The following is a 24,049-nucleotide window of genomic DNA, read 5'->3' as shown; positions in this document are numbered from 1 at the left end:
GTGGTGTATCTTGCAAGACCTGAATCTTGAGCGTGATCAATACCATTCCCTTAAGCACAGAAAGTCAGGACAGGACTGTGTTATTCCCTCAGGATGTGCTCTCTGGTACATGATGATGAATGACAAGGAAATGTCAATTTACCCACAAGCTGCAGTCTTCTGTGTTTTATTTCTGCTTGAACAGGGTTTTAAAATGCACTTGTGAATATTTGCACTGACAACTACAGAAAGCAGGACTGCTTTGTAGGGAGGGTAAAACCACCTGGTAAATTTGCCCTGTGTTTCCTTGGGAAGCCAGCAGCCTATCAAGGACAAAATTCTATAACCAAACCTCCATAATCCTTGTTCTTGACCAACTTCCCTAACCTACTGAAATCCCTTGTAACACTCAAGTCCCTTCTGTAGGACTGGCCAGCGCCAACCCCAGGCAGAGTCAACCTGCTGCTCTAGGAGCCACTGAGGTTAAGGGTAATGGTTGGGTTGGTTCAGTTTGCAGTTGAATGTGGAAATGCCCCTCCCCCAGCACTGGCCAGCCATGGGTTTTTGCAGACAATGATTTGCTTATTTGACTTAATTGGTTTAATTGTCTGTCTCGTAACAGGCTGTGCATGTTCCGTCCTTTTAAATATGACTCACAACAGGACCCGTAAGTACATGTTGAATTAAACTGGCTTGTGGAGGAGTATGGTTCCCACCAGTGAGGAGACTGTGATCCAGGTAAGAAAGGGCACACCTCTGTTTCTTTACATTTACTCGAAGAAAGAGCAGAGGCTGGGTAATCACGCCGGGAGTGCCTAGAGGGTGGGGACCATGTTTTTAACCCCAATTTTAATCTCCACACCTGGCCTCGTGCAAAACCCAACTGCCCACTAGACAGCTCCATAAAAGTGCGTTGTAAGGTGTGTCAGATCTATGCTCAAAACAGAACTCTTGATTCTTCTCCTTCTCAAACCTGTGTTTTGCCCTCCCCCCATCTCAGGAAATGGCATCTACCACCTGCTTAGGTTCAAAACCTCATTTTTTCCTTTTTAAATTTGAGGTATAATTTGCATGCCATAAAATTCACCCTTAATTTTAAAGTATACAATTCAGTAATTTTTAAAATATTCAGACTTTTTGCAACCATCACAACTCATTGGAGAACATTTTTATTACCCTAGAAAGAAACTCCATACCCATGAGCAGTCATTCCCTGCTTCTCTTTAATCCCACACTTACCCTCAGCCTGCGTCAACCACTCATCTACTTTCTGTCTCTATAGATTTGCCCGTTCTGGACATTTTATATAAATGAATCATACAATATGTGATCCTTTGTAGCCAGGTTCTTTCACTTAGCATAGTGTTTCCAAAGTCTATTCATGTTATAGTATCTAACAGTATTTTATTCCTTTTTATTGCAGAATAATATTCCACTGTATGGATATATCACAGTTTTTTTAATCCATTCAACAGCTCATAGGCTTTGGGTTGTTTCTACTTTTGGGTTATTGTGAATAACACTGCTATGAACATTCGTGTGTCAGTTTTGCGTGGGTATGTGTTATCAATTCTCTTAGGTTTATACTTAGGAGTAGAATTGCTGGGTCATATGGTAACTCTGTTTACAATTTTTTGAGGAACTGACAAAATGCTTTCTGAAGGTGGTTGTACCATTTTACATTCCCACCAGGAATGTACAAGGGTTCCACTTTCTCCATTTTTCCAATTTTCATGTTATTTATTTACTTATTTTTAAGATACAATTGAATTGTCTCCAGTGGATGTGAAATAGTATCTCTCAGTGTGACTTAAATTTGCATTTCCCTGATGACTGATGATATTGCATATTTTCACCACGTGCTAGTGGTCATTTGTCTATCTTCTTTGGAGCAAGATCTATTCACATCTTTTGCTCACTTTTAAATTGGGTTATTTGTCCATTTTTATTATGGGGTGGTTAAGAGTTCTTTACATATTCCAGATACAAGATTCTTTTTATTTTTTAAAATATTTTATTTATTTATTTGACAGAGAGAGAGATCACAAGTAGGCAGAGAGGCAGGCAGAGAGAGAGAGAGGGAAGCAGGCTTCCCGCTGAGCAGAGATCCTGATGCGGGACTCGATCCCAGGACCCCGAGATCATGACCTGAGCCGGAAGGCAGAGGCTTTAACCCGCTGAGACACCCAAGTGCCCCGTGGATACAAGTTTCTTATCAGATATACAATTGCAAATATTTTCTCCTATTCTCTGATAGACTTTTCACTTTAACAGTCTTCTCTGAAGCAGAAAAGATTTACTTTTGGTGAAGTTCAACTTAACAATTTTTCTTTTGGTTGCTTGTGTGTTTTGGGTGTCATATCTAAGAAGTCAGTACCTAATCCAAGGTCACAAATATTTATGGCTATGTTTTCTTCTGTGAGTTTATAGTTTTAGCACTTAAATTTAGATCTTTAATCTATTGAGTTAATTTCTACATATGGTGTGAGGTAGGAATCCAGCTTCATTTGTTTTGCATGTGCATATCTAGCTGTTCCAGCAGGATTGATTCATTGAAAACACCCTTCTCCTCCCACTGACTGGTCTTGGCATTTTTTTAAAAAAAATCAACTGACCATAAATGTATAGATTTATTTCTGGACTCTGAAACTATTCCATTAATCCATGCATCTAACCTTAGGCCAGAACCACACAGTCTTGTTAGTCTAGACTTTGGAGTCTGTTTTGAAATCAAGAAACTTGAACTTTGTTCTTCCTTTACAAGATTATTTTGGCTCTTCTGGAGGCCTTGCATTTTCATACCAATTTTGGGATTGGCCTGTCTTTTTCTGAAAAAGTCAGGTGGGTTTTTAAGAGGGATGGTGTTTCATCTGCAGATCCATTAGGGGAGTACTGTCATTGTAAGAAGTCCTCTGAGTCCGTTTTTGACATTTACCCCTCCCTTCTGATGAGAAAGCCCAGGTGCTCTCTTCCTTGGTGTAGGTGGGAAGTTCAAACTATATACAGAAACCTCACCCCAGTCCCACCTTCAACTGATCATAAAAATCTGTTAGTGTCCTTTTCCTGCCTTCAAGTCAGCTGCAGCCCAGCTTGAGAGTCTGTTGTAGATATAACTGATCGGAGTTGGAAATTTAGATAATTGGCATTTTGGACAGGAATGTGGGATTGGGGCTCTCCTTAGGTCTTGGCCCGGACTTACCCACATGTGCCAGATTGAATCCTGTGTTTTTAAAAAAAAATTTTTAAATTCATTTGACATAGCACAAGCATGGGGAGTATCAGAGGGAGTAGAAGAAGCAGGCCCCCTGCTGAGCAGGGAGCCTGACATGGGGCTGGATCCCAGGACCCTGGGATCATGACCTGAGTGGAAGGCAGGCACTTAACCGACTGAGCCACCCAGGGGCCCCGAATCCGTGTCTTGATTAAATTCTAGCAGATCATTGTACCTCCTTCCCCACCACTGACCCTGAAATCTCCGCTAAATTCCTAAAGATCTTTTGGTAAACTGAAGGCCACTCCATCATGGACACTGCCAAAAAATAGTTACCTCAGCATCCACAGCATTGAAACAAGCCTAACATCTTCTAGGACTTCTTTGGGTTCTGGAAGCAGTGCATTCTGCATTTACACAATTTTTTTAAGCTCACTTGTGCTGTTACTTGTAAATCGCCCACTTCAGGTGGGGGCCTCACAAGAAAAGGTTCTAGAATTGCAATGCAACAGGCATTCCCAAGAGTGCCCCGCCTCCAGGGTTCTTCTCTACAGAGGCCTCAGCAATCCCCTCCCTTGCCTCCTGGAGCCTCTGGAGCATCTAAGCTACCCTTGGGCTCCTTGGCCTCAAGCTCTATGTCATTAGAACTTCAATTGCTGATTGCATACTAGATCCTGGAAATAGTAGCTGTCCTAGGTCCTGGCCTGAGACCTCCCATACCCAGCTGTTCCTAGGTCTTGGGTCATAAAAGCAACATCCCAGCAATAATTTCAGCATGGCCACCAAGGCCTTTCTGCTACATAATAGAGCTGGACCCTCTGGCACATCCCATCTGCAGCAGGGGGTGGCCTTCCCTGTCCTCAGTCCCTTACCAGATGCCCTGGTGCACTCCTCTCCCAGACCCCTCGAAGCCACTTGCCATCGGCTGGGTAAACAGCAAAGGGAGTTCTCACACTTTACAGATAGAATAACCACGATGACACCTGCTAGTGCTCCTGCTAGTGCTGCTTTTTTATAGCTTAACCAGGATGTCCCCAAAGAATAGTAGGACCCAAGGGTCAGCACAACTGGCCAAATTTTCAGACAGACATTTTAGCACCGGGCACCCTGGCCAACAACTGACCCATGTATATATATTTTTTTACTTTTGAGCCAGGTAACCTGTTTTGGGGTAAAGAACTCTGGGAATCTCTTGTCCCACAGATACTCAAACCATAAATCAAGATTACACATATCTCACTACTTACTAAAGCCATAAAACAAGACTTCTCTCGTTCAGAGTTCCAGATCTTATTAAGCATGACCAAGATACACGTTATACTTCTCGAAATACCCAGTTCTGGGCCCTCAAACAGGTATTGACCAGAATTCTCTCCTCCCCACCAGCTCAAGCTAGAGACCTCGTAATGACTTACTTAAACAAGGTCAAATTCGATTAAATGCAACATGGCACGTGTCAGCCATCCGTCAAACATTGGAGGTGAATTGTAGTAACGTGTCTAGTTTTTTATGTTTGCTGACAGTTTTAAGCCTCATCTCTCCTCTTCCCATCATACCCCATGTCTGGGCGAGTAATAGAATCTAAATTATTTTTCCTTTGTGCAGGGGGCTGGGAGGAGCAGGGGGTTGTGCAAACCACACGGTGGAATCATCGGTCTGGTCCTACACACAACCACCATAAAAAACCAAGTCAGTATTCTTTCTCTGCTCTCTCAAGCTATTTCGGAACTGTGTGGGAGCCACCCTGATCTCCCCGGAAAGTTCTCATTATATGATCAACCTTTTCATACCTTCTCAGGGTGTGTGTGGTATGATCTTCTGGACATCTGAACCACATTTTCTGCACCAGGTGTCCACAGTGGCAATCCCGACACTATGAAGTCTAAATAATCCAATTATTTAGGTGTTCTCTCAATTATGTAGTATATAAAAACCAAAAAAGAATTAATGTTCTGTAGTTTTCAGTGTCCCTGACTTACAGTGGCTTGACTTATAATTTTTTGACTTCATGATGATGTGAAAGCAACACGCATTTAGTAGAACCTATCTCGAATTTTGAAGTTTTGATTTTTCCTGGGTGAGTGATATGCAGTACGACACCGGTGATGCTGGGCAGCGGCACCGAGCCACGGTTCCCAGTCAGCCATGCCATCACGAGAGACATCACAACAGGGATGGGGCCTGCAGAGCCACAGGCCAGTATGACCCCAGCTCTGCCTTCAGCGAGCCGTGTGATCCAAGTCACTGTTTAATTGTTCCAAGCATTCACCTATAAATTGGGATTCACTTTCAGGGGTTCGTTAGGAGGAGAGAATGAGATGTATCTAGAACACAGAGTAGGTAGCCAACAGGTGTCAGGTCTGGGATAGGGAAGTGGGGGTCATTGAGGTTAAGTCTGATTCCTGGTTGAGAAGACAGGGGCCGGCTGAAGACCAGGAGACTGGCCAGAGCTTGTGGGACATCCGCAGTCTGGGCCTGGCATTGAGGAGGGAAGGGCTCAGCCCTGCACCACGCCCCTCTTCCTCCAAGCACATCAGTGCCCCTGGGTCCGCCAGACACGGGCCCCGGACCTAGGGACTGTGGCAAAGCCCCACCTCCTACCCTCAGCCCCAAACATGGAGCAAACAGATACGGAGGCATCTTCCAGTGCACTTTAATCAAAATTCCATCATCAGAAGAGTTCTTGTAGCATACAATGTTAGGATGGGCATGTCAACTTGGTCCTACAAATGGAATTTCCACATATTTGCACTTCAAACATGTATGAAAAATAAAATATATAATATTTAGCTTTATAAATTTCCCCACTTCATCACTTTGTCCTTAAAATAAATTACTACCTCTGTCCAATAAATTAAGCAACCTGGAGTCACGAAGCAAATATCAGCCAAAAGACTCTCATTTCCTGAAAAAGTTCTGGGGGAAATACTTGAGACAGTCAAATGCTTACAGGAATCAACATGAATTAAAGCTAGCACATTCCTCACAGTGGGGACGAGACATTAAAAATGGAAGGCTGCTAATGGCTGTTCTTCTCTGTTGGGAAAAAATAAATCCCCCCTGACCATACCGAATGGTTGTGGAAGCTGCAGCTGAACTTTTGGCACCGGTGGAGAAAGGAGGCTTTTCAAAGAAGCCATTCCCAGCGATGATTCCATCAAAGCATCGGTCTGAGGGAGAGGTGACAGAGGGGAGGGACAGCTGCCACAGCCCTTCTCCAGAACTCGCTTCTGCGTTCCTGCTCCCAGCCCCCTCTGGAGGCCCAGACGCCCCCTCCATCTTGGAGAAGGCAGGGCATTGTCTGGGCAGCCTGCCCTCCTCCTTGAGCTGAAGAGTTCCTCACAGCCTAGTAAAGAACACTAAGAGAAAGGCCCTTCTGTGGGCGGCAGGGGCTGCTTTGCCACGTGCTCAGGGGACAGCAGGGTATACTCTATACACAGGGGACACAGATATTCCAGCAGGAGAGCCGCACAGCCTTTAAAGGGGACAGACAAAAAGGGCACACGAGACATGGAGCATCCAAGAGGGCGGACAAGGCTGCGGTGTGCTAGCAATGACAGGGGCTCTGCAAGGAGCCTCAAGGGCCTTCAGCCCCCCACCCCCAGCAGGAAGTCAGAGATCTCCCCACCTGCAAGCTCAGGGCTGCTTCCCCCTCAAAACAACATAATCTTGGTAAGGAACAAAGAATCCAGTGACAAGGGCCGCTACAGAACCTCGGCCTTCGAGATTCCCTGGGAATGAGCTTTGGGGGCCCCAGCCCATTCTGGCAGGGGCTTTGTACACAGTTTAACTGGGGGAGGAGGTGGCCTTGCACTTCTGACAGGAACAGCCCGGCCCTGGCCTAGACAGAGCCGGAGGCAGCTACAAGTCAAGGAGACGTTCCTCACAGGTCTCCACGGGCCACTTAGAAGCCCCTCCAAACACATCGACGTTGTTGTCCACCCAGGGTATGATGTTGCCGGGCATGTTCGTGGAGCAGTTGGCAATGTTGATAATTTCTTGTGCACGGAGGACGCGGTCCCATATGTTGAACTGGCTGAGCTCCCCCACGAATGCCTGCGTGGCATCGAACCTGCCCCCAACGGTGTCCTGGGGAGGGGGGAACAGAACCCCATCAGCACAGGTTCAAAAAGCGGACAGGTCTGCGAATTCTCCTGGACTGTGAATGGCCTCTGGGAAGAGATGCCAACTTGGGAGGGAGATAGGGAGACTGGGGCATTTTCCTGACTCCCTCCAACTCTGGCTACACCTCAGGACCCCTGATTCCTTCACATCCTGGGGCTCCTCGACACGGTGCTCCAGGCTAGAGTGGAAAGACATTTTGTCTAAACTCCCAAAGCTAGCACTAGCTCCCCGTCTCCAGACTCCCAGTCTCTCCCAGGGAAGTGAGGGGAAGAAAGGGCCCTCAGCAAACCTCAAGCACAGGCTGAAACATCAACTCTTACCTGCCCAGGAGCAGACAAGCAATGTACATTTCCCTTCTCCCACCGGGTGAGTTTCTGGAGGGCAGCTTCTGAAATCACCTTCCCACCCCCATCTCCCCCAGGGTGCTGAGCACCCACAGGCATACCCTGAGTCCCCTAAAACACTGAGCCAGCAGTTCCTGGAAGATGCCCTATCCGTCTTTGGCATCCTGAATGGATGTTGTGCCTGACAGAGGCTTAACGTCTGGAAAGAACCTAAAGTCACTCCACGACAGCATGACCCCAGGGACACTCCTGTTCACCTGGGTTGGACTCCATTCTGGAATCTTTCTGAACCCACCATACCAACCTCAGGTCATAAGACAGCACGGGGCGAGCTGGCACTGTCCCGCCTCAGGGGCTGGGTCGGGCAGGCAGACAGCTGACTAGGGGGCCCGGTGGCTACCAGTGTAGCCTTGTGCCGCTCGGCTGGCAGCATGCTCCTGTCTTGCCCCCCTACACTCACCTGTTCCTGCCCGAGGATCAGCACACCCCCTGGCTTGATGGGGTGCCAGGGGGCCAGGTTCTCCCCAGTGCCGAGTTTCTCCCCATCCTGGAACGCCTCCCACATGCCATCCCGCGTCGTCCAGGTGATACAGATATGGTGCCACTTGCCGTCACTGACAAACAGGGGCAGCTGCGCAACCTGCGGACAGCAACATGCAGGTGAGGCACCCCCTCAGGGTTTCCAGAAGTCTGACCTGCAGACAGACTGTTGGTCCTACTGCTCCCATCTTGCAGGGTCCCTGCTGGTCTCCCCTTCTCTGCTTTTTGGGTGACACGGGCAACTCCACCCTTCAGAAAGCCTTGGGGAGGGGACACTGTGTGACACAGACACCTCAGAGGAAAAGGGCACGTAGCCTGGGTACAGGCCCCTGAACCCCAGGGTGGCCCAGCTTTCAAGGGGACACCTCTGGTCCGGGTTCTGCTGAGGGTCCAGGATGCTGTCCAGACTGAACAGATGTGAGGTGAAGGGCAAACCCCCCTCCCCGCTGTGCTCAGTCTGAATGCCTCCGCCAGAGGGCCTGAAGGGAAGTCAGGGTCCTACTGGGCCAGCCTCTTTGGAAACAGTCCGAACAGCTATCTACACTCTAGACAGAGGCTCACGATTATCCATCACGACACTTGCAGACTGCGTGTGTGTGTGTGTGCGCGCGCGTGCTCACGTATGCATGTACTCCTGTGCAGAAAAAAAAAAAAAAAAAGGCCTACAGTTATGTGGGAGGGTGTGCTAGGGGTGCACACAGGGCTCCCCATATGGAACAGAAGGAAGGGCACTTCTGACCCGCGTCATCCGCGCGCAGTCCCGTGAGCACTACAGCCCAGCCCAACCAGGTGCCATCCTGTTGTTACTGCTGGTATCCTAGCAACCCGCTGCTTCCTCCCAGGAATTGGCTGTTTGTGTGCCACCTAACCCAAGAGGAAAACAAGGCCCTGCTGTGTCCAAGGGCGTTATTTAGAACAATTAATCCCTGGCTCAGGGACATGGTCACCACTAGAAGGAGCCCAGTGAGGAGATTCCACGGCATCTCCCACTTCAACTCCATCCAAGATGGTTCAGTAACGCCAGAGTAAGGGGCCAGGGCAGAGGCAGCAGGGAGCTGGAGCAGCCATTCCAGCAAGGCTCAGCTCCAGCAAGGACGTCAGGACACATTTTCTTTGGCTGTGCCAAGTCTGACTTCAGAATGGAAGTTTAAGTGGGGCTCCTGGAGGTCTTGCAGATGCCCAGAGCGGAGGTCTTGAGAAGACCACGCTCTCGAATGCTGAAACCAGCCAGTCTATTAAAAAGGGATATTTGCTCTGGAAAAAGCAAGGCTATAGAGATAGGAAACAGATCAGTGGTTCTCATGGGCTGGGGTAGGGGATAGGAGCTGACCACAAAGGGGAATGCGATTTGGTTGGGGGGGAATAAGGGAGAAATGAAACATTTCCATATTTTAATTGTGGAAATCACACAAGTGCATGCATTTTCAAAACTGGCTGGACTGTTTACTGAAAGTTTTACTGTAACTTGTACCCCAGTAGACCACCCCAAAAAGATACATTTCCTACACAGAGGGACACACACAGACCTCTTCTCCTAATCAGTATGGCCATGGGGAATAGTCCTGAGTGACTGGCCCAAGGGCCTGTGACCATTCAGGCTGGCCCAAGAGACCCCAGCTCTATTCCTCCCACAGCACCTGGCCTGGACCCTGTGCCACTTCCAGGCCAGACTCACAGCTTGGATCTCCACCAGCCATGGCCACCTGCCCCTGCCGCCTACCCAGCCAGCTGGCCACAGTGGGACTGAGTTGGTGCAGAGCTGTCCCCCCTGTGAGGAGGACAGCCCTGCAGCCAGCTGTCAGTAGCCACACAGGCTGACCATTGCTGCTGTGATGGGGGTATCCAAGCAGGCCTCACCTTGTCGTTGATGAGCAGCTCAATGGGGTTGTTGCCCCACTCTATCAGCACGATCTCGTTGGCCTGCCCCGGCACCGCGTAAGAGAACGGTGTGCCGATGCCCGGCAAGGCGCTGGATCGTAGCCACAGGCAGATAGTGAAGGCGTACAGTTCAGGCAGTGTTTTCTTGATCTTGCCATACAGGTAGTTTGTGCGCAGGGGGAGGGACACTTTGAACGCATCGGGAGACTTGAACGCACTGTTGCCTGGGGGGTGGAGAAGAGAGGCCATGGTGTGTTCACCTACTCCCCGCCAGCGCAGCCCAGAGCCACAGCTCACCTGGACCCCAAATTCCCCCAGGTCAGTCCCTCAAGCAAAAGAGCACCTGCTACTGGGGAGCCACTGTGCAAAGTGCTACCAGCCCGGAAGTAAACAAGACTGGCCTTGCTCTTGAAAGCCTGAAGAAGCGGGTAAGGACAAGTTGAATTTAATTTTCTAGTTAAGCCAGAAAACCCTTCTTCAGCCCTTTCCTTAAAATCCTAGCCCCTTTAGCTCCTTCAGCAAGGGCAGGGTTGGGGCCCTGCTGGACTTGGGCTTAGAGGCAAAAAGTCCTTAACAGGGACTTAGACACCTGATTGATAAGATACTCGTCAAGCCAGTAAGTCCCTGTCACTTCTCATCCTGAAGAATCACTGCCCCCCCGAGTCCACATGGGCGCCTGGACACTACAGCTTAACTCAGAAGTGGCTTTTTGGACTAAATCTCTCACATGAACCACTTTGCTCATGATTTGCCTTTTCCTCCTCAAGAGAAGATTGTGTCTGTTGATGATTTCCTGTGGTTTGGAGACAGTCAGAGACAGAGAAGTACAGAGGTGCCCGTCCGCTGAGGTGAGCACCCACAGCCAGAGCCTTGAGCCCTTGGGGCCTGCCTGGGACGGAAGAGAAGCTCCTGACTGTCCTCATGTAAATGGTGCTTCCAAAATCTTTGAATGCCACTAGTACGCTTAACTGGGTCTAAGTAATTTCTAATAGTTCTGACTTAAGCTCCAAATTAACAATAAAAATAAACATACAGAAGGCAAGTCCCCGTCTCGAGTTATCACAGATTCCGAGGTTTGCCAGGTACCACCCAGTTCTGTGAGTGGTCACGGCAGCAACTTCCCTCTCAGCTGGGGACCAGATGCTTCTGGTGAAGGAGCCTGAACACCCTTTGCTCATTCAACAAGTATTTATTAGGCATCCACAAGGGGCCGGAGGGACTCCATCACCATGAGAAACATGCAGGCTCTCTGGACCCAGAACCAATGGAACCAGACAGGCCTGTGTCTCATGTGAGTGTATAAATCAGTCCCTTCTAAGGAACAGAGGCCACAACGGATGACCCTTTCTCCACTGTGATCCCCCAGACTCATTTGCTTTTGTAGTCAGGAACATGTGAGAGAAGCTCTCTGGTGCCGTGGTTCACCCCCACCCAAGGAAGACCTGCACAGAAAAGCAACAAGGTCCAGCATCACCCTTTCAACCTCTGGAACAGGCAGCAGAGAAAGACTAGCCTCTGGGCCTTATGGGTGCTATTTACTTGAATCTGCTGCTTGTGGACTCTTATCCGGTCCATCCTGAGCTCCCCGTCAGAGTCACTGAATACCTAGCGAGGGCTGGGAAGGCTTGGTCACCTGGGGAAGATGAGGGGGGCCACGCCGGGTACAGGTGGAAGCAAAACTGAGACTAGGAAGCCCCGTCCCCAATTCTGTGGATTGTGCAGTTGAGGCACTGAGGTTTGGAGAAGCGAGGGGACTCAACCACAGGTCACACAGCTAATGAAGGACAGAGTAGGGAGCAGAAGCCCCTCTCTCAACTACATGCAGCCACTAGTTCTTAATCTGCAAATGGCCATGTTCTTCACGAAGGCATGATTAGCTAATAAAGAGAAATGGCTTCTATCCTTGCAGGTGGGCAGGCCTGCTGATTTAATAAGGCTCAGTGTCGGTAATATCATTAGCTAGGTGACAACAGATAGGTTTAATTAGACCTGGGAGAGCCAAGGGGCAGAGGAGGGGCCCACACCCGGAAAGCTGGTGCCCTCTATTTATATCAAACAGCTTGGAGGTTTAGAGGAAACTTCGTTAAAACCAATTAGGGCATTAAAAGGCCTGACCGATAAATCAGAGGCAGCAGGTGGCAGACAAGTGAAAATGGGGGGCAGCTGGGGCCAAAGAGAGACAGGTTCTGTCTTCTCAGTGGAAACGTTTACTTCAACTCCAAGGTGGGCTGTCCCTGGCTGGCTGGCCCGGAACCTGGAGGCTCCTGCAGATGAGCAGATCCCACGACAGAGAAAACGAGCATCCGTGGGCTCAGGCAGCGCATGCCTCTGCGTGGAGCGTCGGATGCTCACCCCTGGGCTTTCAGGAGCCTCCGGCCCAGTGGGGCTGGAGCCCACACGCCACTCCAGGCTGCAGCCTCTGGGCATCTTGTCTTCTGGGGTCACCACCAAGTTCAACCCCAGCTCTGCAACCTGCTGGGCCCGTGAATGCATGAATCACTTGGTTCTCTGACTCAGTCCCTCATCTATAACTAATACCTACCTCACATAGTGGTTGCAAGGGTTACGGAAGACACGGAATGTGGAAGTCGCAGCCCGGTGTCTGGCTCTGAACAAGCCCATAACGGGCAGGAGATGATGGACCGAGGGCCAGAGTTCCCAAAGCCCCCTACTTTGCATATGCCTGAGGTCCATCTCCTCTGAGCTCAGCAGGATGTTTTGAGGAACAGAATGTATTCTCCACCCTTGATTTATTTGGGGGCACTGGGAGTTTATATATTCCTTTATTCTCACCACAAATAGGACAGATAGAAACTCAGAAGACAAATTTATCGGCAGATGATCACTTTCCTCAAAGATTCATTCCAGAGCTGGGTGGAGCACACAGAAGGATTCTAGAGTTCTCGTGGTGGGTCAGTACCAGGTCCTGGGGGCTCTACAAGAAGGTCAATCAGGGGCCCTGCCCTGTAGAGCTCAGTGCTAGCTAGAACATGAACCTCCTTTCTATGCCAGATGAGCTCTGAGGGCTTCCCATAAAACCTAGGTACCGAGAGTGTGGATGCTGGAATCTGGCTGGGCATGGGAGGGATAGTCATACAGAGCCAGCTGCCGGATGGTCAAAGCCATGTTGCCACTGCTGCTCACCAGCCGGTGGCCCAGGTCCCACTCAGTCCCCTCTCCCCAAATGATGCACCTCTGGCCGAAAGTTCAGGGTATTTTTCTCATCTGTGTAATGGGTATAAGTCAAGTCCTCTCTCACAGGGGTGATGTGCTCAGCACATGCTAACACGGCAGGCTTCTGTTAACCTACATCCTTGGAGCAATTCAGCCACTGAGCCAGGCAAGGTATATAGCCAGCAAGGTCTCTGGCGGAGCTCTCTTTTTGTTCTACAGCTACCCCCTTCAAGATATTAAGTGACTGTGGTGTGCCTGCATGTTGCCAGGTTCCACTGTGGGTGAGGCTGGGGAAAGGGAAGGCAAGCCACCCTCACCTTGGACCCGATGCTGCCTTCCTGTCCTCCAGTCGGCAAGAAAGGCTGCAGCCGCAGCTGCTCTGCCTTCAGGGAAGGCTCTTGAGACCTAAGGAATTTTCTGAGGTCACCCTGAGGTGAGGCAGAGAGGAAATTCTTTCAGAAACTCAAGAATCCAAGTCTAACAGGCAAGTCACCCACCCCTTTCTGAGAAGGATAAGGAAGGAGGAAAGCAGGAAAGTGTTGAAGGAGACCTGTGACTTCTGGGGAGCTGCTGTAATAAAATGGAACAGACACACCATCCCCTTGATCATCTGGCCCTCCCTTGCCAGAGTCACTAAAGGCACAGCTGGACCTTCTCCTGTCAGTTCATGAAATCGAGTAATGAGAAACTGTCTTTGACAGGCTGGTGCCTCTGAGAAGATTGCAATTTCGTATCCCCTATCAGCAAACTTACACTTCACTCCCAGGCCACTAGGTAGTTTGGGGGTTGATAATGCAGTCGGAATTACGTAGGGCCCTCGATTCCTTTCCTTCCTGTCCCCCATGGGAGAAACTCACGCACCCCAGTGTGAGCAGAGGAGAGGAAGAGACTCAGAATCCACTGAAGGTCTGGTTAGGAAGTGACTGAAATGTCCACATGGCAGAAAGACAGAGTGGGCTGTTTGCCCACGCTGGTCCTGAGGTTGGAAAGCAGGCTGCTCCCAGCAGCAACAGGCCCCTTCAGTCTCCACCAGGTCAGAAGATGTATGAACAAGGCCGTCAAGCTGGGCAACTGTCAGGCAGAAACCCTACACCCCTGCACACCACGGGAGATGCCTCAAGTTGAAAAAGCAACACTTCGTTTGAGAAACAGAAGGGAAAGTGGAGACCTGCTGGGATGGTAGAGAATGCTGCGGCTTTTTGCACATAGGACAGGTAGGTTCAGAGATGACCCAAGAGCAGCCTCAGAGCCAACCCCAGCAAACAGGAGCAGAGCCCAGGGAGCAAGCAGGGGTCACGACTCTCTCAAGGGCCCTAGTAGTGGCCTGTCTGTAAATGGGTGGCTGTGGGGCCAGCCCCCCTCTGCCTGCTCTGCCTTACTGAGCCGGGCTTCCCTTACAATGCAGCCAAACACCAAGGCAATGGGGTGGGGGTGGGGGCTGAGAGGGAAGTCAGCCAGAGGGCGACAGAGAAGCTAGTCAAGAACTCACCTCGCTCCAGCTCAGTCACCCTCTGCAGCAGAGCATTCAGGGCATTCTCTGTCTTCTGCCTGTGAGCAGAGGTCTCATTGTGGAGCAGGGACTTCTCGTCCTCCAGCTCTGCCACCTTGCGCAGCAGCTGCCTCTCCAGCTCCCCCAGTCGCCGCTGGAGCACCTCTCGAAAGTCGCTGGGCAGCATTGCATTGGACACATTCACTCGGAGCTGGTGCTTTTAGATGGGGAGAGGGACATATGAGGGAGAAGTATTAAGGCCATTTAAAAAGAAATTGTGAAATGTAGCTCTAAAAGCCCAACCACACAGGGAGAAGCTTCCAAAACAGGAGTATTAAATCGTGCCAATGGCACGAAGGGGAGCACTTCACGGACGCTTTTTTCTTTTTTGTATGGAAAGGATTTCAAAGTCAAACAAGAATTACCTTGCTGCAATCTTTGAAACTTATGAATTCCATTTTCCTCTCTCAGAAAGCTATTTTCCTTCTCTTGCTAAAAACTCAAAATTTTAATCACTATCTATCATCCTTGGGTAAAGATCACAACACAGTGAAGATTAAAAAAAAAAAAAAAAAAAGTTAACCAAATGGTACTAAAGCAGATGAGCCTTCATCTAGAAGTGGAAACAGCCCCCAAGTCCCAATATGGCACAAAGGTGAATAATTATGCTTGCAGAGATGTTACTGGAAAATGAGAGACCTAAAATGTGACAGTTCTGAATTCCAGGAATTTTTGCTTTGAATGCTGTTGCTAAATCCTCATTTCCTATGCCTTCTCCTCCTCTACCATCATGCTGGCTCTGGAGGCAGTCTGCCACTGGCTAGCCATGAATCCTTGGCAAGCTATGTACCCCCTTTCTAAGCATTCCAAATTGTAAAATGCAGCTAAGAGGATCTGCCTCAAAGGACTGTTGGAAGGGTTAAAATTAGATAATACGCCTGGTATATATTTAGTAAACTAGAAACGTTAGCTGCTATTAATCATACCGAATCAAGGGATACACAGATGCTGGAAATACTGTATTTAGCCATCATGCCACAGGAAAGCCTCAAATAATTTTGCAATAATTACCACCTGTAATTGAAACCTAGTTCTGCTAATGAGCATTCTGGTAAACGTTTTTAACAGAAACATTCCACACTTCTTAAATAGGGTTCAAAGGGAAAGATGGAAGTTAAATGAGGATTTCTCTTGAAAGTTCCAAACTGCATACACCTTCCAAGAGAGAAACGTAAGAAGGTCCCTTCCCCCAAAACGGCCTGGAAGGGCACCTTAGAACGGGCGCAATTCGCGGGCAGAGCATCTTTGAAGTTAAAACCAGGTTTCCTCCGAGGCGCCAACCGGCGTGTGGCCCAGGACCCGCCCGCGCTCGCCTCCCCGCCGCGACCCTGGGGTCTCCGCCCGCTCCAGTCCAGCCCGGCCTGATTTAGAAAAGGAAACGCGGGACGCCCAGGACAGCTGACCGCACTCGGCAGCCGCAAGTCACCCGGCACAGCCTCTGCGAGCGCGTGCGGCCCCGGGGGTCTCGGACATTTAGAGAGAAGAGGCCGTCCCGGTCCGCTCAACGGGATCCCGGGAAGTGACTGGCCACAAGGCGGACAGTCCCGGTGCGGGGCGGGGGGTGGGGGTGGGGGGTGTTAACCCTTTCCTTTAGGCAAGAAGCGTGGTGGGGGTGGGGGGTGTGGGAGTGGGATGCGAGCCCCGCAGGTAAGTTCGCGAACCCGAGAGAGAACCAACCCCCACCCCCGACCCCAAGCCCAGCTTGCTGTGTCCCGTACTGTCTGGCTGGCAGAACCACGCGCCCCACCACTGCCCCGCGCCTCGGATCTTTCCCACCCTTCAGGATCACCCCCCACCCAGCCCCGCGCTCAGGCTACCTCGAGGCTCTCCAGGCGGTCCTTGAGGGTCTGCAGCGAGCGGCTGAGCTGCTCCACGACGTGGCCGGGGTCCCGCGGCAGATCGCCCATAGTGTCCTTGCCTGTGGCTGCCGGGCCCTGCGCCTTGCCCCCTGCCAGCCCCTCGCAACGCGCCAGCTTGCCCGTGAGCTCGCGGATGGCCTCGCGCTGCGCGCCCAGAGTCTCCTTCTGCTGCACGACGGTCTCGCGCAGCTGCAGCACCGCGGCCCGCAGCTCCTCCTCGGGGCTCAGCGCGCCGCCCTGCATGGGCATCGCGGGCAACGGGCAGCCGGCGCGCGCCGCCTCCGGGGGCAGCGCCGTGCACACGAAGCGGCTGCCGGGCGCCGGGCCGTCTTGGGCGCCGGCGGCCACGACGAGCGCCAAGCCGGCGGCCAGCAGCGCTAGCATCCCGTCGCCGCAGCGCTCACTCCAGCATCAGCCGGCGGGCGGGCGCCGTCGGGGCGCGCGGCGGAGGCGCCTCCGCTGCGGGCTGAGGCCCGGCGCGCCGCTCGAGGGCAGCTTGAGCGCGGGAGCTAAGGGAACCGCCTGCCTCCCGCAGCCCGCTGTCTCCGCTCCGCGTACGGTTCTGGTCCGACCGGGTCCGCGCGCCCTTTCTTAAGCTGGGGGTGGGGGGGCCGGCGCGTGGGGCGCAGCGCCGCGAGCTCTGATTGGCCCGGCTGGGAGCGCGTCAGCGAGGGGGCGGGGCGGGGGCGCCTTCTCTCGGCGGGCGGGCGCGTGTGTGGGCTCGAGGCGGGGGCGCTAGCGCGGGGTCCCGGGGCTCTCAAAAAGGGAGGACTGAGGTAAAAAAAAAAAAAAAAAAAAAAAGAAAGAAAGAAAAAAGAAAAAGAAAAAAAAGAAAAGGAAAGGGGAAAAAAGAAGCCGCCCCGGGTGCCTTCGCGAGCCTTAGCCGCGTGTCCAGGAGCCCCTCAGACCCACCCGAGGATGTGGGCGTCGGGGGCTGAAGAGAAGCCGGCAACTTCCCCAGGGCGGCTTCGGAGCTTCCGGCTCGGCGCGACGCCTCGCTCTGCGGCCACCGCCGCCCCCGTGGGGAGGGACCCCCCCCCCCCCACTTCCCAAGCGAGGAAAGTGAGGAGGAGCCCCGGGAGGAACTCAACCCAGGGCTGCCGTCGAGAGACCCCCGCGGGCCGCGAGGGCCTCCTCGTCAAGACCGCGGTCGCCTCGCCCTGAAGACGGGAAGGAGACGCACGACGGCCGCCCCCCCCCCCACCCCGGGCCGCCCGCCGCGTGCACGTCCACCTTCCCGGTCCCCAGCGCCACCCGCCGCGGTGGGCAAGACTTCTGAGGTCCGCGGGGACCGGAAACGCGCGCCAGACGCCGACTGCGCGGAGGGGGCGCGCGCACACCGCCTCCGCCGAGGGCACGGCGCGGGGGCCGGCGTCACGAGGCCACCGGCGGAGCTCTCCGTGCTGGTCGGGCGACAGCCCAGCAGGTGGTGAACTTACTCAGCAAGCCCTGGGCTCCGCGGGTCCATCGGAGCGCAGCCATCCCGGAGATACCGCGGAGGAAAGCCGGACCCCACCCTCGTAAGCCGGCTGCCCGCAGGTTCAGCTTCCCAGGGTGAGGCCGCTGCCCTCACATTCTTGGGAGAGCCCGGATTTGGACAGAAACTCCAAAAGGCAGGAGGAGCCAATTTGTTTCAAAATCCTGGCTGTGGCTTGCCAACAAGTTCAGAGAGATTTTGATGCACAGCTACAGACCGAGCTGGTTTACTGCACATTATAAATGGAAACTTTATTTTTTTTCTCGGTGTTTTTAAGAAATCCGGTGGCAAGGTCATTAATCACATTATCCATTATACCAGAAACGAAATGGATTTGTCGCTTGTGCACAGAAGCTGAGGTTGATTCTGAAAACAAATTGTATCAAACTAAATGAAATTATTATGATAATATAAAGTAGACTGCAGTGATTAATCTCCAGAAACCAAATTTTGACCTGCTTTGCACTTCAAACAATAGTTTTCTGTTATGTAAATACTTGTGGGGTTTTCAAGGACTATGTAAATTACAAGAAAAGTTCTATTCATGAAAATCTTTTTATGGATAAACATCAAGAGACCGAAAACCTGGTCTATACAACTCCTAAAGCAAAGGACAGTGGAAGTGATGGTGGTTCAGGTAAGAATATTCGTTGATAGGAAAGATATGAGGTGGGGGTGGAGGGAAGCGGGTCATGGGCTAATGCCACTGTTGGTCCGCAACACCAGGAGCTGTCAGCTTCACGTAGTAAATATGACCTTGAACAGGCTCATTCCTCCTGCATCCTTAGGTCAGTTCTTTGAAAACCCCAGAAGTTCCAATGAACCCATAGACACACAAACTGCTATAATGAAAGCAGTAAGGTTGCAAAGCATTTTATAAAATACTACATTTTAGGTGATTCCATAAGGCACCATATCCAGACATGTTCAGAATTACCCAGATAAGGATTTCACTTTTCAGTTTTCACTTATAAGTCTTCTATGAGTATTTTTTTGTTGTTGTTTTTGTTTTGTTTTGTTTTTTTCCCCTGATCTAGGTGGATCCTAATTGGATGTGAAAATAGAGTAACATAGCCTATATTGTTCCATACATCCATTCTTGACACAGGTTGATACATTTATATTTGCAACTACTTGAAAGAGATACTTGTTCCTTTAATAATTAATTAAAGCCAAGTATATTTCCAGAATTCTAATTTTTCTCCTGAACAAAGAAAGCAGTGTATAAGAAGCCATAAAAATAACAAAGCCTATATCCCAAAATAATTACTCTTAAATTTCTCAAAAGGGATTCTAATATGAGAAATGATCAGTGAAATCGCCGAAGATGGAGAGACTGAGGCATTTAAGATGTTATTTCCTTTGGAGGCAGTATCATTAGAGGGCTCAGTTCACAAGGGTATTATGTGCTATTTAGGGTTTGTGATTTTGTTTTCCTGGTGCAGTGGGAAAGTCTGCTGGCTGAGAAACAGGGACCAAGTCCTAATGCCAATTCTGTCACTAGCCAAGTGTTTGGGGGCAAGTCATTTCTTTTTCCTGGACCTCCGTTTCCAGTGTATAACCTAAGGGGGTTAGACTAGATTCTCCAAAGACCCCCTGGCTATGCTGGAGAGCTGATAGTTAGAATCACTGTTCAGTGTGATGAACGTTCCAGAGCCTTGTCCTTTCTGTTTCTGTCATGAACCACCTGTAAGCAAGGAGGAGTCTGGGAAGGTGGGGTGTTTGTGGATACAGCAGGTTAACCTTCACACAAAGATAGGCTGTAGCTGTGGTTAAAACCTGCTGTCGATGACACGAAAGCTTGTCCTTGGTTTACTCACAGCACAACAACCTTGTCTACCTGAAGGAGCCTACATATCTGACTCATGCTATCCATAAGGATGGTTATGCGAGTGGCAGAGACCAGGGCCCACAGATTTTCCTCCACAAAAGTCGTGCAGATTTGCAGCAGTGAATCAGCTCCACCTAATCTCTTAGTGTAACTGATGCTGCAGCATAGTAACCACCCACTCATTCACTATGTCTCCTGGCTCCCAGGTCAGCTGAGAGCCCAGTATGGACTTCAGCCGTGCGCTGGAAATCCTGATGAGCTCATTCCGCCTCCATTTTATTGCCCCATCTGTTTGGTTCCCTTGTTCTTCTCACATGCATTTTTATCTCGGTCTTCTGGGAAATGTGCTAATTTCCACCATGGTGTCAGAGGATCCCATCTTATACTTTCTTACATTTCCTCTTCTCTTTCTCAGTGCCACTTGGGAAGTCAAGAATGGGGGTGTGAGCTCAATAACAGAATCCAAGGACAGCTTTCTGTGAACATGACTCAGGAACTGTCCTCACTGCTGAATTTCAGTTGAAAAGGGATCTAAGAGTGTGTGATGTTTTTGGGGTGTTTTTGTTGGTTTGTTTTTCTTTTTTCCTCTTTTTTGTAGGATTCAGTGCAGGTACAACAGAATCTGGAGGCTCTAGTGAATTATAACAAATACTCTTTTATGCCCAAAATGCTAAGACCTTTTCGAGTGTGAATTTTTCACTAGACTGAACTAACGGCATGGTAGAGTAGAAAATGCTCAAGATTTGGGATCTTGTTTCTGCTCTTGTTTCAATCCTAGTTTTATAACTGACCATTTGACCTTGAGAGGATAGCTTAACCTGAGTTTCATTTTTCTTATCTCTAACACCAAAGCTAAATTTACTACAAAATGTTATTGTCAGGCCTAGTGAGATAATGTATGTGAACATGTTCGGCATATAGCAGGTGCACAATAGATGCTAATTGTCCTTTTTTTTTTTTTCTCCTTTTCTCCACTGAATTTAGAGCTGCATTATATAAGTTCTTTCAGAACTTATTTCAGAACTTACTTTGTTCAGAAACAAAGTTTAAATTTTTCCTCTATTTTCCACAATATCCATTTGTAATTAAATGAAAGCAAGAATTCTTGAAAAAGAGCAGGCCAGTCTCTTTGGAGGAAAGGCAAGGGATGAGAACTCTGGAAAAATTTATTGGCATCTCGGAGAAAGTTATCCTGTCCTAGTGTGTGTGTGTGTGTGTGTGTGTGTGTGTATGTGTGTGTGTTAAAGTGTGTGTGTTAAAATAAAGCATTGTGTTTAATCATAGGATTCCCAAACGATTTCACACCTCCGCTAGCTTATATCACTAGGCCATATTCCTGAACCCAACTAAAAGATTTATAGTCCTTAACATTTCAGTGACTCTGAATTTGTATTGCTATGGGATCCCAATAGATTTAAGACCCCCAAATAAAGCAAATGTTTTTTCTTCAATGCCTCTGGGTTCTTCTTGAATGACGTGCTTCTGGTTTAATTTGGGGAGTATGTGATAGGAGACATTGAGTTTCAGACAGTGTTCCTTACGAGCATACGATCACATGTGGCAGAAAAGCCATGATTTGGGGACTGATTGATAAAGCTACCCAATAGATTTCAATAAGCAAAAAGGGTTTTGGTGACACTCTCTAATTTTAAGCAATAGAACAAGTTGCTGGATAAACTAGGAATACTATCTTAGCTTAGTTTTTTTAAAAGTAAAGACTAGTAGACTGGGGATGGGAGGGAGGAAGGGTGGAGATGGGGTGGAGGAAGTTTGCGTGGAGAAAACAATTGAAGAATATAGTCTGAATTATTCTATATTAGGAAACACTTGGAAAGTGCCTTGCTTTTACACAAGTTTCACAAGTAATGAACTTTACCTTTATCCAATAAAGATTTGTATGTAGCCCCCTCTCTCCGTTTGGTTTAAGAACACATTTAGCTTGTTTGAATCTTTGAAAATGAGAATCAGAAGATATATATCGAATATAGAATTTAAAATATAGAATTTTGAATTCTAGGAAGCAGCTTAAAAGAGGTTAATAGGTCACATGGCTATCTAACAGCAGGACCAAGCTGGAACTCATGTTCTCTGGTTCCCAATTAAGGACTCTTTCCTCTGTACCACTCCCTAATTTACTCATTAATAACCCTTTAAAATGCTTTATCTCTTCAAAAAGAACTTTCTTAAATATCTACAATTTGCCACACCATGACCATTTTTCTGTGATTCTCCTGGTACTCATTACAACATGCAACATTGTTGGGTATGGCTTTTTTTTTTTTTTTTAAGTAAAACTTTCCATTGTTGGTTTTTATGATATTGTATTCTTTTGGCTTTCTTCCTTGCTTTCAGAGCTCTTTCTCTCTTCCCTACTTCCCTCTTTCTCTCTCTCTCTTTTTCTTCTTCCCTCCCTCCTTCTTTCTCCCTTCCTTCCTTCCTTCCTTCCTTCCTCTTTCTTTCTTTTTTTCTTTTCTCCTCTTCTCTTTCTTTCATCTTTTTCCATTACCTATCTCCTCAATACATGTGCCCAAAATTGAGTTGTCATGATCTCTCTCCTTTCTCTTATTATTCTACCTTAACAAGTTTTACGCTTTTAGCTATGATCTCTAGGTTAGTGACTCTATCCCTGATCTGTACAGAGCTCCAGAACATAATAAACCAATTGCATGCTGGAGAGACATGTCAAGGAAATACTGCCACCACTTCTAACTCAGTATGTCCTCAACTAATTTCATTGTTTTCTTCCTCATTCCTCTTTCCTTCCTCCTGTACTCCTTGTTGGGACATATTAATGCTTTCCAAGTCATTCAAATTGAAAACTTTGTGGAGTTACCTGTGTCTTCTCTCCCACCCTCCTAGTCCGTTCAAATTCTACTCAGTTTCTAAGTTCTAGTTGTACTTCTACAATATGTCAACTCTACATTCACTGCCACAACCTCATTACTCCTGTTTTAAACGATACAACTGCGTCCTAGCTAGATTCTCCAACTCTACCATCTCCATTCCAACATATATTCTGTTGCCGGGCCAGTTTTCCTGAACCACAACTGTGAAGCATTTAGCATCTGTACACAGAAAACTTCCATGTTTCCCTATGCAAATTTGTAAACTTTTCTGTCTCCATTACATGCCCCCCAGTTTCCTACCCAACCCCATTTTCTACTATCTTCCTTCATCACTTCCCACTAATTCAAGGAAACTATCTGATGCTTTTCACACATGATCCACACTTTATATCCTCCAGATTTGGAGGGTTTAGGTTGTTTCCTACCTGTGGAATGACCTTTCTGCCAATTCTAGAACCACATAGCCTATTCATCCTTCACACCCCTGCACATATTACCTTCTTCACAAAGTTTACCCTGATTTTGCTCCATCTGAAGCAACATTGTAAAGGACAGTAGTTTATCTTTGCATTCTTTATTTCTTTTACTACTTTCAGTCTATATTATAATTATCTTCTCTACTGGACTACAAGCTCCTTGAGAGCAACACCTAGATCTGATGTACATTCTCCTTTAAAAAAAAAATACCTTGTTGGATGTGCACAACAGTAATAGTGCTGTGGAAGACAAACAGAGATTTACTCAGTGTATGATTTATTCTCTGATTTTGCAGGAAGAAAGTCACTATGTTAGATTGGCAGGGGACATGTTCATAGAGAAGTTGGGATTTAAACTGGCCCTTAGAGAAGATAGTGGAAGGGGTACTTGATAGGGAATGTTGGGTGTCTGATGAAGCAGGCAAGAGAAGGAAAAGTCAAAGCCATTGGAGAAAAACAAGATATGCAGTTAGTAATGTCTGACTTTTAGTCCTCTGTTCCAAATCTGTTCTCTGTTTCCAAGGATACCTTAAGATAAAATTATCTCATTTCTGGTAGAAGATGTCACTCACCTAACCTCCATAGGGAAAGAAAGGGTCATTATTTTGGGCAAGTGACCGGAGTAGCTACTTGCAAGAATGAACAAGTGTAAGTAGTAACAATGTTCAGTTTTAATTGAGCAAAGGGAAGTGGGAATTTGTGTCTGAAACGTCTACACATTCCAGACTTTCTGAAATTCTCCCAGATGGATACCCAGATG

The 24,049-nt window shown here is 48.7% G+C and overlaps 1 protein-coding gene and 1 long non-coding RNA gene across 2 annotated transcripts in view; one reads left to right on the top strand and one right to left on the bottom strand.

Annotated features, from left to right (window-relative positions):
* Nucleotides 1-5,827: 5,827 nt before the first annotated feature.
* NPTX2 (neuronal pentraxin 2) lies at nt 5,828-18,187 on the bottom strand. The gene is made up of 6 exons (XM_082712770.1): nt 18,099-18,187; nt 16,618-17,430; nt 14,741-14,957; nt 10,057-10,301; nt 8,120-8,299; nt 5,828-7,279 (listed from the first exon to the last, which is right to left on the bottom strand). The coding sequence occupies exons 2-6, from the start codon at nt 17,041-17,043 to the stop codon at nt 7,052-7,054; spliced, it is 1,296 nt and encodes a 431-aa protein (XP_082568896.1). The 5' UTR covers nt 17,044-17,430; nt 18,099-18,187; the 3' UTR covers nt 5,828-7,051.
* A 164-nt stretch (nt 18,188-18,351) lies between these two features.
* Nucleotides 18,352-24,049, top strand: part of LOC309854092 — a 75,628-nt gene continuing 69,930 nt past the window's right edge. Inside the window, exon 1 of the long non-coding RNA XR_014306094.1 lies at nt 18,352-18,773. This is a non-coding gene — a long non-coding RNA (uncharacterized lncRNA). The remainder of the gene's footprint in view (nt 18,774-24,049) is intronic.

This window comes from Mustela nivalis (genome assembly GCF_964662115.1).
Source record: "Mustela nivalis genome assembly, chromosome: 19".
Lineage (NCBI taxonomy): Eukaryota > Metazoa > Chordata > Mammalia > Carnivora > Mustelidae > Mustela > Mustela nivalis.
Note: the sequence above shows the minus strand (reverse complement) of the source record. Positions and strands in the feature narration are given on the sequence as shown.

Coding starts and splice junctions, on each gene's coding strand:
- NPTX2 (XM_082712770.1), bottom strand. CDS start 17,043: ATGCTAGCGCTGCTGGCCGCCGGCTTGGCGCTCGTCGTGGCCGCCGGC. Junction 10,302..14,740: donor GGTGACTGAGCTGGAGCGAG/GTGAGTTCTTGA, acceptor TCCACCCCCCAG/GCAACAGTGCGTTCAAGTCT. Junction 8,300..10,056: donor AGCTGCTCATCAACGACAAG/GTGAGGCCTGCT, acceptor TGCTGTCCGCAG/GTTGCGCAGCTGCCCCTGTT.